Raw genomic sequence first — 17,434 nt, 5'->3', positions numbered from 1 at the left:
TGTATCCCACATTTACACATGATGGTTGTGGATGGAAAGTGGGAAAAAAGAAACATGTTATTTGACTCACCCAAATTGTCTTCATTCATCCATCTCTGCTTAGCTAAACTAAGCTAATATGAAGCTTAGCTTTTCTGTCTTAGACAAATTAGACGGATGTGTTTTTAGTATAGAAACCCCAGTGTTTTCCTGTTTAGTTGCTGTGGAAGAATAGTAATACACTAAAACCAGCATATCACACACGGATGTTTGGTCAAGACCGCTTGGTACCACATTCTCCGCTCCGGGTACCCCTTGGACAAATTATTTTTCATCGTGCAGGGTCTGCTTAGCTTGACGCAACAGAACCACACATCCTCACATAGACCAAGTTCACATCCTGGCACTGCTGAGGTGGCCTTTCATGGGCAGCCCCCTTACTCTGACATTTCCCAATTAGTAGGGCTGTGTGTGTATTCTGGGACTGTGTGTAATATCAACAGAGTGTAACAATGTAAATCCCCCCCCCTCCCATCACTTACATTGAAACAATCTCTTAGGAACAAGAAAAGTGTTTCCAACAAGACAATCCTGTTTCAATTTTCACATGGGCATGTGACTAAAAGAGCCATTTAAGTCACATCCACCTATTCAGTTTTTAACAGGCAGCCCTGCATCCCACTGGGGAATTTTATGGGCATGACCCTGTTTTTTATAACCTCTATAATACGGTCCATTACAGCGAGGCCATGCAGCCCAACTGAGGTAGTGGAGGGGTTCAACATTGACTTGGGTGATGGCTTTTAAAAGGCCAGGGTATGTAATCTCCGCCTGAGACTGCTTCTTTCACAGAAACGGTACAGGAAAAGCTCAGGAGCCAGACCCAAAGTGTGATTAATGCATGTCAGAGTGACACACTGTGTTGAATTTCGGTCATTATACAAAGGAAGTGATGGCAAATATTTCTGGTCATCCATCTCTTTCTTGTCACATGTATGATCCCATACTGTGATGGTCAGGGTGATCTGGAAAGTGGTGTGTCTGTGTGTGGGCGGGCGAGCACGCAGCAGGAACGGAAATACAGCTAGACTACATCACGTAATTTAACTAACACAATGGCTGTACAAGGACATGCAGTACCACGGCTCATTCGGCAGCTACATTGTTGGTAATGGTCCAGTTACACAACATTTACCCGCTCAATTTGCACAGATTGGAGTTTGTTCCTATCTGTCCTTCAGTGGCCTCTTGCTGGCCTCTGCTTCAGAGCTAATCATTGGCTGTGGAAGGGTTAGATGTCACGACTCGCTTGTGTCGTTGACACAGTCTCCTAACAAATGTGGGCAACGATGAGGCCTTTTGTTGCTGTTTTTTGTACAACTGTGAATGTGATTGAAACAGCTGGGGAGTCTGCTGGCAAAATGAGATTGCTGCAATCTGAGAAAAAAGCCACTAAAAGATGATCTCAGCATAAAAAGTATTTTTTTTTTTTTTTAGATGACAGCAGATTTAATTTCATGAATGGACAAGCCGATGTAACAAGGTTGAGAACTTTTAATCACCAAATCTCACGTACCAAGGCATCCTAACCTTCATATGTGGTTACAGCAATATAAAATAATACATTTAAAAGATAATCTACAAAGTGTCCTCAACACATGAATGAATGACTTATTAAGTCATTTATTCATGTGTTGAATCGGTTTCAAGAAAATATATGAAGAGGAGCGATATAATTTAAATGACTTTTCGTTTTAGCATGAAAGTAGCCCCACTCTCTTCGGACACAACTGTCAAATATCCTTATTTTGAAGTCTAGTAAGCACAACAGAAATTACCATAGTTTGGCCTTTAAGCCCCTTTTAATATAAGAGCTCAAGTTAAAGGGTAATTTCGTTTTTTTAAACCTGGGACTGCAATGTGACCTAGCGGGGCAATTTGGTGGCCTTGATTTTTGTCAACTAAAAGTGATTTTTTGTTGTTGTATCTCCTGACAGTCTCAGATCATTACTCAAAGTGTCTGACAACAATTTCAATCTCACGAGGTGTCTTCTTGTCCAAAGACAGCTATGTGGAAAGTGGAACGTGAGTCATTCTGGAAGTCTGTTGTTCGGGAGTAGGCCAAACAGTCACAGTCACTTGACAGCATTTGTTTTTTAAATGTATCAGACAAGTCAGGAATTCTGAGAGAATGTGCTAGATCATGTAAACTAGTTTCTTAAAGCGCCCACATTATGCTCAGGTTTATAATAGTTTTTTGAGGTTGTACCCGAAAAGGGTTAACATGGTTTCATTTTCAGAAAACACCATATTTTTGTTGTACTGCACATTGCTGCAGATCCTCGTTTCACCCTGTTTGTTTGGGCTCTTTTTTAGCTACAGAGTGAGACATCTCACTATACTATCTTTGTTGGGTGTCGCACATGCTCAGTTGCTAGGTAAGATCACATTGGCGACATAACTCTTTCTCCAGCTTTGGTCAGTCCAAGGCAGGATTATCAAAATCATAACACCAGCACCAAATCATAACATGGGCACTTAAAATCTCCTATTGTTTTCATGTGTGTCTTATTTAGATCGGGGGAGCTGCTTATGTTGATGCAAGGTGTAAATTGACATGTAAGTGAAAACATTGGGAATCAGCCAGACCACCTGTGGATGTGTCTGTATGTGCAGAATATTCAACAGTGGGAGTGCAAAGAGAAGCTGCTGCAAACGTCTTTGAAACTTCTCTAATGATAACTATGAAAGAGTTTCGGAGAAATAAGCAGTTACTACGATTTACCCAAGGACAACTTGGTAATGAGCACCTAACTTATTCCCAGCCTGAGTTTCAAATTTTCACCAATTACAGGGGAGCCCACATAGTTTGTTTTTGATGCAGCTTTTTTTTTTTTTGTATAACTTATTACGGTTTACTAGGGGAAAAAAAGTTTTAATGATATTATGTAGTTTAGGTATTTAAGAGAAATCAGGGAAATGTATCATTCTCTTCCAGCTTTAAAATGTCCAAACCACATTGCAATGCAAAAGGCATTCTGTTATGTAAATAAAATGGGGGAAAAAAAATATAAAAATTTAATTAGTTATACCCGTTGAAGTTCTGATGTTTGCAAGTTGTTACAACACCAAACAACAAAGAATTTTTAGCCATGTTTTGAAATATTAAGACCAAGAAAAGTGTACAAACATATACATTTTTGAAAATATGCATCCCATTATGAAAAGCTACAAAAAGTTAAGCACAGTAATTTGTAAGCATTCTGCCTTTTTAGTTTTTGCAGTAGTCACTGCATTGACGCTGATGTATAGGAACACAGGTTGCCACATAGACAGATTGGTTGGTGTTGATGAGTCGGCGATGCAACACAGGACTTTCAAGCCAGGGAGCGGAGTTTGCTTCCTGTTTCACCCAGGAAATTTGTTTTCCTTGGACACAACCAGCCGGCATCACGTGACCAGCCAACGGTCTCCTAATTTCAATGGATATCACACGTTTTGGTGTGCCTACATTTTCAAATGACATCACACGGACCCGTTCATGAGAATGCGTTGTGACAGCAGAGGGTTCAAGTTCAAGTTCAAGACCTTTATTTCTTCCCGAGGGGCGATTCATTTTGCTGCAGTTTCAAAGAAATTGACAGTGCCCAGGAGGTGAAGGGGCATCTCTCCAGCCACCAATCCACACTCTGGACTTTGGTCCGCTTTGGTCCCAACTCCCTACAGACTGAGCTACAGCCCCCCCATTGATACTAGAAATGAAATTGAATTGAATTGAACTGATACTGATTGCTAAACAATCCTTTCTTCGATACCAATTTTATGAAACATAAAGACTATTCTGACACTCCTTTGCGGCGCTGTGTGTGTTTTCAGGTGATCACTCTGGCAGGGAGCAGAACCTGAAAGACAAAGCACTGGTCACGCTGTATAATAAGGCATGGTCAGTGACTCAAATTAGTGTGACATTTGCATGATAAGAGATAGTTGGTTGTGATACTTAACACTGTAAAAATACAAGACAATAAAGATACATCAAGAGTCCCATCTGCGCTGTGTGATTGATGATGTGATTGATTGCTGGTGCACTGCAAATGATAATACAATACAGTAGTGAAACAAGTAAGAGAGAGCCACTGATGTAGAGTTGCTTTGGCTGTAGGGAGATCGAGGTAAACCTGCTGTAAATCACACTCAGAGTGTGAAGAGCAGCTGTTTGGTTAAAATACAGGTTGAACATGATGTATAAGCCTGTTAACAGTGGCCACGTAAAGCATGAAACATAATGCTTTTATCCTCCAAGGCATATTAACACACTCCATTACACACACACACACACACACACACACACACACACACACACGGACAGTGAGTGTTTATAGACTCATTGGAGTCATATATCTCAAACCTGTCAGTGCCGAGAGAAAAAACTTATTTTCAAGAAGCAATTATTCCCAGAGGAGAGGAGAGGAGAGAAAGAAGGAACATGGGTAAAAGAAGGAAAGAGGAGACAAGATGAAAGAAAGGAGAGAAGTGTAGGAAAAGAAAAGGGTTTAAGATGAAAGTTGAGAGGAGAAAACAAAAAAGGAAGAGGCAAGACAAAAGAGAGGAAAGAGAGGAAAGGATAACAAAAGAAAGAGATGACAGGGGAGGAAAGTGAAGAGGCAGAAGGGAAAGTTGAGAGAGAGGATAGGAAGAAAGAGAGGGTAGAAAAGGAAGAACAGGACAGTACAAGGAAAGGATATAAAAATGGAAATAATAGGTGGAAAAAAGATTAAGAAAGGAGGCAAAATTAGGGGAGAAGAAAAATGGAAGGATGGGTAAGTAAGAAGGAGATAAGAGGGAAGCTAAATATTTTTTTTAAAGAGCATTTAGTTAGAGGAGGAGAGAGGAAATGAGGCAAAAAGGAATGAACAAATTGGATGTGATGAAAGGAAAAAGGACAAAAGCAAAGAACAGGCAAAAATAGTATTACTGTAGATAGGTGGGGAAAGGAAAAAGAGGGGAGACAAAAGGCGGACGAGGAGGAGGAGAGGACAGAAGAGATTGGACAATGAAGAAAAAGGAGCAAATTAAAACAGAAGAAAGGCAAGGGAAATGAGATGGAGATGAGAAAGTGTTCGAAGAAAACGAAAGCAGAGTGTAATATCACAGACGTTCTGTTGATATTGGATCTTTCTGTCTGCATTCCTGCAAATGACAGAGAACGTGATTCATATCGGCGTGTTTTAAAGTCTTGACTTAATGGGCCACTTCCATCATTTGTGACATGCTGCTGCGCCAACGGAAGGCTCGCACCACCTGCAGTGAGCAGAGAAAATACAGACAGCGTTCACCATGTGGACTCGTGTCCATGAAGCTTGGGATTCAGTTGATCTGCCATAAAACACTGAGGTGGTTAAAAACACACAGCAGTAAAAGGGTTTCAGCTGCGCTTTTAACTGTTGTCCTCGGGTCAAATTCAACCCGTTTGCAAAGTTTATGTGTCATAAATTTGGGTTTCTTTGAGCAGATTGCTCAAAAATGACATGGATGGTTCCATAGAAACGCTCTTCGGTAAGTTCATTACTTTAATTTTGGGTCAAAAAAGAAAATGGCTGTGGCCAGGTTGGGTCAGTGGTAGAGCAGTCAACATGTGGTTCGAGGTTTATGCCTCGACGCAGAGGTCCGGGGTTTGAATCCGACCTGTCATGATTTCCTGCATGTCTTCTCCCCTTTCTGACCTAACTGTCCTGTGAAAATTAAAAAAACAATAACCTTAAAAAAAAAAAATTGTTTCAAAATGGTATTCTGACTAAAGTTTGACATTACTGATACCAGAATTAGTACACCCTCCAATACTGCCTAAAAAGCTGGAATCGGGAAGTAATGAAGATTATGCACCGATCCAATGCCACGAAATAATGTCCTAAAGAAATTCTACGTTAAAGTAGTGTATTTATGTTTTTTTTCTGTTATGTTATCAGACAGACATTAAATCACATCCTATCACATCCATACAGGGTTAGTTGTATACAGTGTTTAAAACAAAACTAAATATATGACAGGCTGGTATCGGATCAGTACTCGGTATCGGCCGATACACAAGTTTAGGTGTCAGAATAAATATCAGGAAGCAAAAAATGGTATCGGACCATCTCTATTTGAAACATACTGTACCAATCTGGGATTCTCTCAACATATGTTTCTCTAATTTGAACTATAAATCAAAATAATCTATGATTTCAGCCCTTTTTTAATTGAAAAAATAGGAATAATTTCATATAAATGAGGTGTATTGGTCATGAATCCCAAGAATAAGTGTAAAACTAAGAAGTTGGTGTTGGTTGTGAATCTAGTGGTGTAGACAACAGAAACAAAAGCTTTGAAAAAAGCAACAGAAACTTCCAAAACAGAGTAGAGTGTAGGAAAAAGGGACTTAAGGGACTTATCCAGGAGGACAACACAATGGTTAAAATAGTCTTTAAAATGTGGGCTGAACTATTGTTAGGATGCTACAGCTTTTTGTATATTTTTTCAGAAAATGTGAGACAGATGTGTCAGTATATCATTTCCCATTGTTCCCTCTATGCTTTTAAAACACACACACACACACACACATGCACACAGATACACCAGACCATCAACAAACAATTTCTCTCTCTGACAGACAAACGCTCTGTATTTCAATTAAAGGTTAACTGTCTTTTCAGATGGTATCAATTCAGCCTTTTAGCATCCTGCATTGGCTAGAAAATTAGCTCATTTAATTATATCTTTTCATCACATTAGGACTGAGACTGGTGTGATGGGACCAATGGATTTGATGGGTGCAGCTGAGTGCATCACAGTGTGGCGTTCACATCAGAGCTCCTTCAATCATTGTCCTAAACGACGATATGATGAGCTTTATTCATCACTTACAAGAAAGAGGAACTAGCTAAAGGATGCTGAAAGATATGAACATAATAATTAGAAATCGAGATATGTATTTACAAGTGTTCACAATGTCAAATTATGCATCTGTAGTTAAACACAGTGTGTAGACCAATGTAATCCTCTTCTGTGAGTGTTGTGCTGTGTCAGGGCTAAGACAAATGTCAATTCTCATGCAGTGTTGCCAGGTGGAGCAGTTTTCCACCCATTTGGGTGTTTTTTCTCACTGGGTCAGTAAAAAGGCTTCTGGGTGGCTTGTAAGGCTGGGGTCTTCAAAGACTTTCGATACCAACACCGTGACTTCCATGAAATCATTTCCCTTTGGGGGAAACTGGATTCAATTAACGTGACAAATTAAGTATTGCAATCCTTGAAAAAGCCTTACCAATCACGGTAATAAATGTGGCAAAACAGCGGGGATACTCATTGATTTGAATTTAAACTGCTGAACTTTGAATGCTTTCAAAACATCTGTTTTCGTCTATGTAATGTAGGAATATGAAATTGAAACTTCTAACTAGTTAATTTAAATGCCTATTATTTTTAAGCACTGTAACAAATTTAACGTAAAATTTACAGTAACTTACTGCCAACAATTGTCCAGCAATTTTTACAGTTAAGTTACCCTTTCTTCCATTTACAGTATTTTATGTATTCATTGTAAAATACAAAACAATTAAACACAACATAAGATAAAAAAAAGTAAAATACACTTTACTTTACCTTTACTTTTACGTTTACTTTCTATTTCCAGTACTATGGTGGCTATATTGACTACTGTGATTTCAACTGTAATACTTAGGCTACTGTGATGTTGTCATGTCAACAAGGTTGTAATGTAACTCTACAGCATTCTACTGTAAAAATCATATACAGTAGTGTTACTGTGAAATCTAACGTAAATAACTGGAGATTTCACAGCCATTATTTACAGTGAGGGTCAGATTTTTCTATGTGGCGTCAGTTTGTTAAAGTTAAACAGCTCTGCTTTTTTATACCAAAGTTCAGCAATTACACTGGGAGAAACCCATCATGAAAGAAGCACAGAGGCCAATTTGCTACACCCCACAGGAGAAGAAGAACAAGAGTTTTGAGTAAAGCAGCATGTTGACATGCTGAGAAATACTAACTTAGGATGCAGGCGATGAGGCCGGTTGATGGGAAGCGGTTTCAACAAAAAGTCAATTATACACTCCATTGGGAATAAAAACATAGCCAGCGGAAATTTGTTGAACATCAGCAAATAATGACATCTCTCTCTCTCTCTCTCTCTCTCTCTCTCTCTCTCTCTCTCTCTCTGTAGGTCTTAAGCTCTCAAACAGTCTGACATGTTTTAGGGGTGTAAAAAATGTCATCACACTCAGCAGGTCATATTTTTGCTGGTGAAACATAGAGCAGCGTCTCTTCATTATTCATTGAGTTCTGTCCAGCTGGGAATATTACCTTTGGCTGATAATGTACAGCTGCTGCTCGGCTTCATGATGCTCTGTTTGTTGAGATGTAATCTAAATGGCAAATCTGTTTTTTAACCTCTTCAGCTGACGGTGCAGCGCACCTGGTGCTTGATTTTTACGTAATAAGTTAAATGGTTGGTAATTTCTGTGAGTCTTTTAGAGTCAACACTTAAATGCTTCAAGATAAAAGTCTTAACATTGATTTTTGGTTATTCATTTTTGGTAAGTAAAGTGTATTCATACAGCACAAGATGAAGATTGAAATTGATGGGGGTGGTCAATATTCATGAAAAAGGACAAGTTTGTGAACGGGACACACAGATTTTGATAATGAACAACTACAAACGTTACCCAATGTAGCTTTAAATAGCACTTGCTGAGGGCTTCTACTCATTGCTGCTAGCGCTGCTAGCTAGCACTGTTAGCAGCTAGCTCTCCGATTCTCCTCCATTAGTTGTAGCTCCTCGTCCGTGTGTCCAGGCTCGAATAGGTACGGGCGAACTTCGAAATTGAGCCACTAATGATGTTAACCTCAAACTCTACCATTTTGCTGATCTCTTCTTCTGTTCTCTCGTTTCTTGCTTCTACTTTACCGGTAGTGCCTTGTCCCAATGCTAGACCAAGGGAAAAACGTTTATGGGGGGGTTGTTTGACTTGAGGTGATGGTGCAAAGGACCCTAGGGTGAAATTACTCTGAACCATCCCTTTAACAGCTGATATTTATATTTTTGGTTGATTAATTTGGATCCGATTTACATTTTTGTGCCATTATGATAGCATATGGCTTAGTTAATAAGCACCAGTTTTGAAAAAATACTCGTTAAGACACTATTTTTACTTAGTTAGATAGTTAGGTCTGCTTTCCATTGTTCTCTTTCCCTTTTTTATGTTTCATGTTTTGTCTTTTCCATTGTGCTATCTTCCTTCTCTTCTCTCTTTCTTTCCTCCTTTTCCTTTTCCCCCTCTCATATTCTTTCTGTCTCGTAACTCTCTCTCTCTCTCTTATGTTGTTTTCTTTCTCTTGCCCACACTCCTATTTTTTCTGTCTGTCCACTTCTCTTCTCAGAAATGTTTTTCTTTCTCTTCATCTCAGCATCACATTTCTACTAGTCTTCAGTGCGTGTGTGTGTGTGTGTGTGTGTGTGTGTGTGTGTGTGTGTGGCATCTTATTTGTTGACCTGAAGCAATACCACACACATTGTCCATACACAATCGTCAGTGTGTGAGTGTTTATATGTTTGTTAGGTTTATGTGCATGTGTGTATTCATATACAAAAGAGGACTTAGAGTGTGTGTGTGTGTGTGTGTGTGTGTGTGTGTGTGTGTGTGTGTGCGCGAGTGTGTGTGTCTGCATTGTGTCGCAGATATAAACATAATCAAACAGAGAAAATACTAACAGGAAGCATTGCTTTCATGCTGCTGGGTTAAATGCTGCTATGATGCTCTCAGTTGCATTCATCCACAATCTCACAACAAGCAACTGCAGCTAACATTCCACACATGCTCACTATCTGGCGGTGATTCCAAATATCTTACAGCAGATTATGATATAATAAGCGGAAAAAAAATAAGGCAGTCGTACATAGAGGTCAATCTCAAAATATTCCAAAAAGGATTTTTCTACTTAGTCAAACCTGAAATGGACACAGACCAGGGGTTGATGCGTAGACTGTATAAATGAAGCCAAACCATCTTGATCGCCCCGGGCGGCTGGCTGCAGTATCCCCGCCGCCCCCCAATGTTATCAGATGGAGCCAAATAAAAAAAGTAAAGTACACGTTAAATAAATGTCATTGATACATTGATACATTGGCCATTTTAATTAGTCCTGGTCTAGATAATCTTTTGTTATGCTTGTTTGAGAGTTTCTTTTATGATAAATTTGTCCTTTTTTTGTTATTTGGTGCAATAAAAACAGGCTGAAACATCATGATTGACAGCTGTGATTGGTCAGGGGGGTGCATGGGTGGGACTTAGCTCTATACCTGCTCTATTGCCTGATCACTAATGCACAGACTCTAATTCCGAATTAGAAGATGGCAGCGCCCTTATTCCAATATTTGGTCTTCAATTTTGTACAGATTTGAGGATAGAAGTGAAGACACGTCATCCGTGGTAATGCACTTTGTAGTACAGACACAAAAGGATCTTAAACAATCCCAAGTTTTATTTGCTCTTTGTCTACAATTAGAGCAAATAGTTTTGTTTTCTCTTCATTATATATTTGTTTTAAATTTGTATATTTCCTAGAAATTGTTAAATATTGTTTTTTTTAATTTGTTGTGTAAAACAAACTATACAATACCATGAATGTGCAGCCTGCATCAGGCTGAGCGAAACATTTAGTAAAGGGCTGTTCATTTGTAACAATTGAATTGAATAGTTTCCATAGCAGCAGGTGTCACTGGGTGCAACGGACGCGAGCTGTGTGAACCACAGGGTTGTATAATACCATTTGGTGTGAAAAAGATCAGTTGAGGTAATTGGATTCAAGCCAGTAATGTGTTGCGTGTTATGTGGCTGATCAAAAGTGTTCTATGCTTTTTGGTTTCGTCAAATTTGCAACAAATACACAACCCAGTCTCACGGCAGTTTGTGAAATTGTCCCCTTATTAAATCTATGGAATTGTGTACAATGACACATTTTTGTTTTGTTTGTGTTGGTCAGGACGATTGTTAAAGTAATGTATTTAATTAGGAAGCATGTTTCATGCACACAGAATGACTACGGTAGTGAGTATTATTAAGAAGAATACCATATTTCTGATATAGACATTTTTAAAAGGGGTCAAGTTAGACCCGAGGACATCAGGAGGGTTAAAACACTTCCATGGATCATGTATTTTCTGGGTGAAAAGTCCCCCCACCTCAGGAAGCAAACCTTGCTCCCTTGCTTGAAAATCCTGTGTGTTAACTCCCTCCCATCCCCCCCGGACACCTCCCTATGTAGCCAGCTGCGTTCTGATAAAACAGCAGTCAATGTGGTACAAACAGCAACAACAAAACACAAAGTGGAAATACAAATTACACTGCTGAACTATGTAGCGTCTCCAACCCATGGTTCATGCGAACAGGCGTCTTTAAACCAGTGGATACATTTTTTTGGAGCGTCCTCAACCCCCGCAAAATGACAGAATTTGAGCCTTTCGGTCCAACAACATTTGGAAAGTCTAAAAGAGCTGCATGACTTAATTATTTACTGCCAATTCAAGTTAGCGGAGCACTTAACCAGAAGTTGCCAACTTGGCAGCAGGTAGTCTCTAGTGGGCCCGCTCTATGGGCTGCTTCATGCGCCATTTGAGTATAAGAATGAGCGGGGCTCCGCCTCCAACGCTGTATACAGGTGTATTTGCCCCAAACCATGAAATTTCGGAACTAAATCAAGTAGTTTTGGTGCCTTAAACCGCAACCGTTACATTCTCTGGTTAACGTAGGAGGACGGAATATGCTCCTGGGCATCCTATTAAAGAGTAAGAATCAACAACCTACAGGTATATTGTCGTATGGTTCAGGGGACTTTTTGGAAATTTGGAGACTGTCTAGGAATGCTAGGTAGACCTTCTTGTCCTTTTAGTTTTTAGTGGCTGAAATCACAGCCTGCGTGCTCCCTCTGTGGCATCTTCTCTCAGATCATGGTCACTCAGTCCACAACTTGTGAGCATGTCTCTCTCTCTGTCCACTAACAAGCTGTTCAGTTTCTTGGTGAATGCTAAAGTCTGGGGGGAGGGTCTTCAGAGTCTCTGGCTTGTTAGGTCCACATGACTGCTCCCCATCAAACATCAAAGAAGACAGATCGGGGTTAGGCTCATAAATGTCAGACAGCCAAGCCACTCACTAAGTGGTTTGAAATGGATATGATTTGACTTTACATTTTTCCTTTGCTGGCAGATGCCCACTGTGGGGTTTTGATGGATGTGTCGTGTTTGTCAAAAACTCTAGTACAGCTCATGAATTTTTAAATAAACTTTTGAAATTTGAAATGTTTTGTTGACATTTTTGTATACTGCCCCGTCTTTTTTTTGTAATCGACATTTTGATGCGTGACAAAAAAATTCATGACCCCATGAAGCCTTCTACTTTTTTATTTGGCTTCTCCATGAGATTTTCTCCAACTTTGCACACAGTAGTATCTCATAAAAGCAGTATTTCAAAGAAAATGGAGAAACTGCCGATTGTCCCTGTCAACGTCTTCCCATTCTTGTTTAGAAGCCATGGAAACCCATTCTTGGGAATGCATTGTACACAAAATAATCTACTTTGCTGTGCACCACTGTACTGGCAATCCTAAACACGCTCACCAGCTTTAGGGTTGTGAGACGCAGGAGAAAGTTTGTTGCTTTAAGCCCTCATGTGTGAAGATTAAAGATAATGTTCCTGTTTGTGTGCATTGTTTCAGCCCATTTGACACAAAATGAATTACATTTTGATCTTTGTTGATGCTCGCAGTTTTCTGTACCTAATTAAAATGCACGGACACACACACACACACACACACACACACACACACACACACTCGTCTGGGTGTAAACTAACCTTGTTTTTCCCTTTCTCTCTCCCTCCCTCCCTCTCTCTCCCTTCTTCCTCACCTACTGCTGTCTCTCTCTGTTGCTCCACCTACCAATTGTCCTACCTCGTCCTACCAATATGTCCACTTAACTTTCTTCTTTTCTTCTTTCTATACCATGCTTTTTGTCTTTTTCATACTTTCTTACGTCCACACACTTTCCAATCCTTTTTCTTCTCTTTCTTTCCATTGTTTAATCTTTTTGTTTTCTTTTCATTCCATTTCTCTGTAAATCACCTTCTTCTTCCCTGCATGCCTTCATTAATCGTGTTAATTATCCACTTTATTTGTTTTTGCCCTTTGTTTTTTTTCTTTATTACATTTCTTCTTTTTTTCTTTTTTATCCATTTATTGTGCCTTTTCGTGGCATGCATTGTTTCTTTCCTTCCCTACTATACTTTCATTACTTTAACCTCACATTTTTTCTCCTTCTATCTTCGTTTTGTGTCCTTTACCTTTATCATTTCCTCTCTTTCACTGACTACACTCTGCCACATTTGGTCTTCCTACTCCTCCTCCTCTTCCTCCTTCCTCCTCGTCCTGCTCCTCCTCCCCCTGTCTCTCCAGCGGTTGCTCCTCTGCCTCCAAGCTGCTGCTCTGGTTCTGCAACACCAGGCCAGTGCCTGTCTAACTGATGTATGTGTAGGGCGTCTCAAGGCTCTAGCAAGTGAGTCTGCAGCCTCGCACACTCACATCCACACACACATGCACTACCGGTCAAACGTTTGGGTCACTTAGAAATTTCCATTGGACTCCATTGTAGACATGATAGCAGCTGACATCAGTTGCATTGTTTTTGTAACCAGGGCAGCAGTTTCTAGATTACATTATGCACTTACATACTTGCAAAATGTCTCCAATGTTTTCTTAGTTAGTTTTTAAAAATGATATCAGATTAATGAACAGAATAAACTTTTGGAACGTTGGATGAATGGTTGCTGATAATGGGTAAAATAGATATTGCATTAAAGATCAGCCCCCCCACTCAGGGCAGGTGGTATCCTGTCTATAATGGAGTGGAATAAAAGATTTGTAAGTGACCCTAAACGTTTGACTGGTAGTTTACATTTACTTGGAAATAAGAAAAATGTCATGAAATGTCTTGTTTGATTACTTGAAGATCATAAACTTGCAGAAATAGATTTGTTTTCACAATTTTGTCTCTTAATCAACTTCTCTTTAAATGTGAGAGTCTTTTTCAAATGCTCTTCTTTCACAAATGCTGTTGAACGCTTTCGGGATAAATAGTGTTTTCCTTGAAATGTTTCTGGATCGTAACTTTACGCTGTGAGAAGGATGGAGAGATGCAGACACGGTGAGGATAAGTGAAGTGGAGATATGCATGACCATGCTGAGGCTTTTCCTCTACCACACAACTCTGGCAATAGATTTCCATCTGTGTTATTGACTGACATGCGTGCGTGCGTGTTCATTTGGAAGATACACAAATACAATATGTTTCTTTGTGGGTATTTTCCTATTCAATAGCTGTAATACCTGAGAGTCTCCTTTTTTCTGTACTGTAAATTAAGTAACTGAGTTTCTTCAGCACCACGTCATTGTTGAGTTTGCAACATGCAGTAAACACATGAAAGTCCGAACATTGCCGTACAAATTGAAAGTTTAAATCTGTAATATTGTTGGCTTCTTTTGTCCAAGGATGTGAATGCAACTGCAGATTCATTTTTCAATGAAAAAATGTCATTGTCAGCAGTCGAACACATAGAGGACAAAGGCAGGGAAATACAATGAATTAGCTGGAGATGACATGATGAATGTTGAGGAAAATAAGTACTTGCACACTGGTGTATTGCTGGAGAGGAAAGGCTGCAGAGCAGAATGAAAAGCTTCCCTCTGTGTTTCCTAATCTTCTCTGATATCAACAATCAAGTTAAACAACAATTCACGTGAAATTAATGAAGCATGGAACACAGACTCTGTTCACATGGATTAGATGTACAGTATCCTAGATCTTTTGTGTGTGCGTGTGTGTGTGTGTGTGTGTGTGTTTGTGTGTGTGTTTAGTTTGTGCTCTCATTCTCAGGAAATTACATTGAGGATCATTAAAGAAGGAGCCTCTGTTCCTAAAACTGCAAAAACTGCAAGATAGCATTGAACTCATCGTTGCATTTCCAGAGCTGGTAAAACCTGTCACAAATGTACAAGCAGAGAGCAAACGAAGAATTCAAAAGTTAGCAGACAGTCAACAGTGGTTTGGTTGAAATATGATCAACACACAACTCTCCCTGGTATTAACCAAGTAGTTATAGGAGTCCTAGCCTATTAAAACGTAACCATAGTTGTAACAGATAAGAAAACTGACATATGGTTTATTTATTTAACCCTTGTATGGTTTTTGGGTCACATTGACCCATTTCAAGAAGCAAAATGGTACAAGTTAAATTTTTCTACCTAAAGATCAATGGCCTTACCTGTAATAAACATGTAGTCCTGACTCAATTCATATAATTTTCTGGATATGACCACTTATGTTTTTTTTTCCATTGTGCAGTTATAACATGAATTATAACTCTATGTCAAAAAACAAATCACACTTCCATTTTTACTTGTGTTCTACTAGAGACTGATTGCATTCCCTAAACATATATGTTATCTCAATTGTGTGACATTGAGATAAAGACAATAATTGTTAATAGATTATGAAGTAAAATTTTATTTCAGAATTATTTTTAAAACCAAAAATAAGTCACAGGTCAATGTGAGGAGAGGGATACGAGTGGGTCCCCAAAGTGAAGACAACACAAGGGTTAAGGCAACAGCAGATTCTTCTTTAGAAAAACTATTGTTGCTGCTGGCAGGCAGCTTCGGTCTTATTACATCACACTTAGAACACTGTTTGTCTCCCTGAGGGGTTGTTAGACTAGCTGCACACGCACTCAGACACACACATACACACACACACACACACATTTGCTCGACTATGAAAGAATTTTGATTAAATCTGATACGTAGTGGGTTGATCAAACTGAAAGTGTGTAGGGAGTTAAGAAAGGGATGCTGGGTATTTAGGCCAGACAGTAAATTGTGTCTGTGCAGATGTTAGAATAAGTAGGAAACATCATTTTTTTACTTAAAATTTCAGAAACTCTGAGCCTTTTGTTTTGTATCCTGCAGACTTTCTGCTCTCAAGTAAAACATGTTTTAAAGTGTCCGGGTTAGGTCAGTTGGTAGAGCAGGCGCACATATATACAGTGGGGTTCAAAAGTTTGGGCACCCCAGGGAAAACCTTTTATTAATATCTATAAAGAAGTTAAAAAAGATGGAAAAAACTCTCAAATGACCAATTAGACATTCATATAATATGTCACATAAAGTTACATTTTATTTCCATCATTTACACTTTCAAAATTACAGAAAACTAAAAAATGGCGTCAGATTTTTCCATCTTTTCTTGGCTTCTTTATGCACATTAATAAAAATTTTTACCTGGGGTGCAAAACATAACTTAAAAATGCCCCCCAAAAAAACCTTTAAAAAACAACAACAAAAACATGTCTACATGTTTGCAAGCCACTTGCTGACTTTCCACTGCTGTTGTTTTTCTCCTATACATGCACTAAATGGAGAGATGTCAGAGTGGGGGGGGGGGGGGCTGCCCATGGAAAGAGCAGGTGGGGGTTCTTTGCCTTGCTCAAGAGCACCTTGGTAGTGCACTGGAGGTCAACTGGCAGCTCTTCAGCTACCAGTTCACCACCAGTGGACCAGCGACCCTCCGGTTCCCAACCCAACTCCCTACTGACTGAGCTACTACCCCCCTGTGTATAATGTATGTGTGTTTCTGAGAGAGAACAGAAGTATCAAGTGAATGTGTGTATTGGCACTATGCATATGGATATGATGAACATCTTGACAAACAGCCAGCTCAGAGATGTGCTCTCCTCTGTTGTTGCAGACGGCAGCGCCATTTTCAGAGCGTGTGAAGTGTGAAAGTTGTCATAGCTCTTTAAATGGTACTGCTGTATGCACTCAACTAACCAGCAACCTGAAACCTAGCAGCGCTGCAACTGTGGAAGAAGTCTTCATGAAGGATGGTGCTCATTTCCCTTTGCCTATTTCAGTCAGAAATGAGCTTTTGCCAGCAGGGTCTACAGGGACTCCCTTACGTACAGTATGCAAAGGAGATAAACTCGACAACCTAAAAATCTCTGGTTGCAGAGATGCAGAGACGTCTTTATCCCTGCGGTTGTGAATGAATAAATCATCATATATATGAAGGTATTGTTAAAGGAAAGACCTCGCAAGAAATGACATTTTATAGCAGAATGAGGAGGAGCTTCCTAAAAACTATATAAATACTCACACAAAAATAATCCCTCTCAATCATTTCTAACAACTACAGATCTTATAACTTTAATATCAATAACTTTATTTGTTTATTTATAGCTCTTAAAAAAGCAATACATCTACAGAGACAGTGCCATCTGTCTGTACTTTCTATTTTCATTTCCTTGTGCTGTGTTTGGGACGTTTCTGGCCATCAGCCATTGGGCGGGGGGGGGGG

General features: G+C 39.5%; 1 protein-coding gene and 1 long non-coding RNA gene across 3 annotated transcripts in view; one reads left to right on the top strand and one right to left on the bottom strand.

Moving 5' to 3' along the window:
• The window catches only part of htr4 (5-hydroxytryptamine receptor 4), a 159,372-nt gene that overhangs the window by 122,668 nt on the left and 19,270 nt on the right, over positions 1–17,434 (top strand). Inside the window, exon 7 of one of the 2 annotated variants that reach the window (XM_034883417.1) lies at positions 13,480–13,579. The exons of the other annotated variant lie outside the window; for it this stretch is intronic. Within the exon in view, the coding sequence (XP_034739308.1) occupies positions 13,480–13,543 (64 nt within the window). The 3' untranslated portion in view covers positions 13,544–13,579. The remainder of the gene's footprint in view (positions 1–13,479; positions 13,580–17,434) is intronic. 2 annotated transcript variants of the gene reach the window in all.
• Positions 15,429–17,434, bottom strand: part of LOC117951638 — an 8,012-nt gene continuing 6,006 nt past the window's right edge. Inside the window, exon 3 of the long non-coding RNA XR_004658222.1 lies at positions 15,429–15,442. This is a non-coding gene — a long non-coding RNA (uncharacterized LOC117951638). The remainder of the gene's footprint in view (positions 15,443–17,434) is intronic.

This window comes from Etheostoma cragini, chromosome 10 (genome assembly GCF_013103735.1).
Source record: "Etheostoma cragini isolate CJK2018 chromosome 10, CSU_Ecrag_1.0, whole genome shotgun sequence".
NCBI classification, from domain to species: Eukaryota; Metazoa; Chordata; class Actinopteri; order Perciformes; family Percidae; genus Etheostoma; species Etheostoma cragini.
This window is presented reverse-complemented; position numbering and strand designations above follow the sequence as displayed.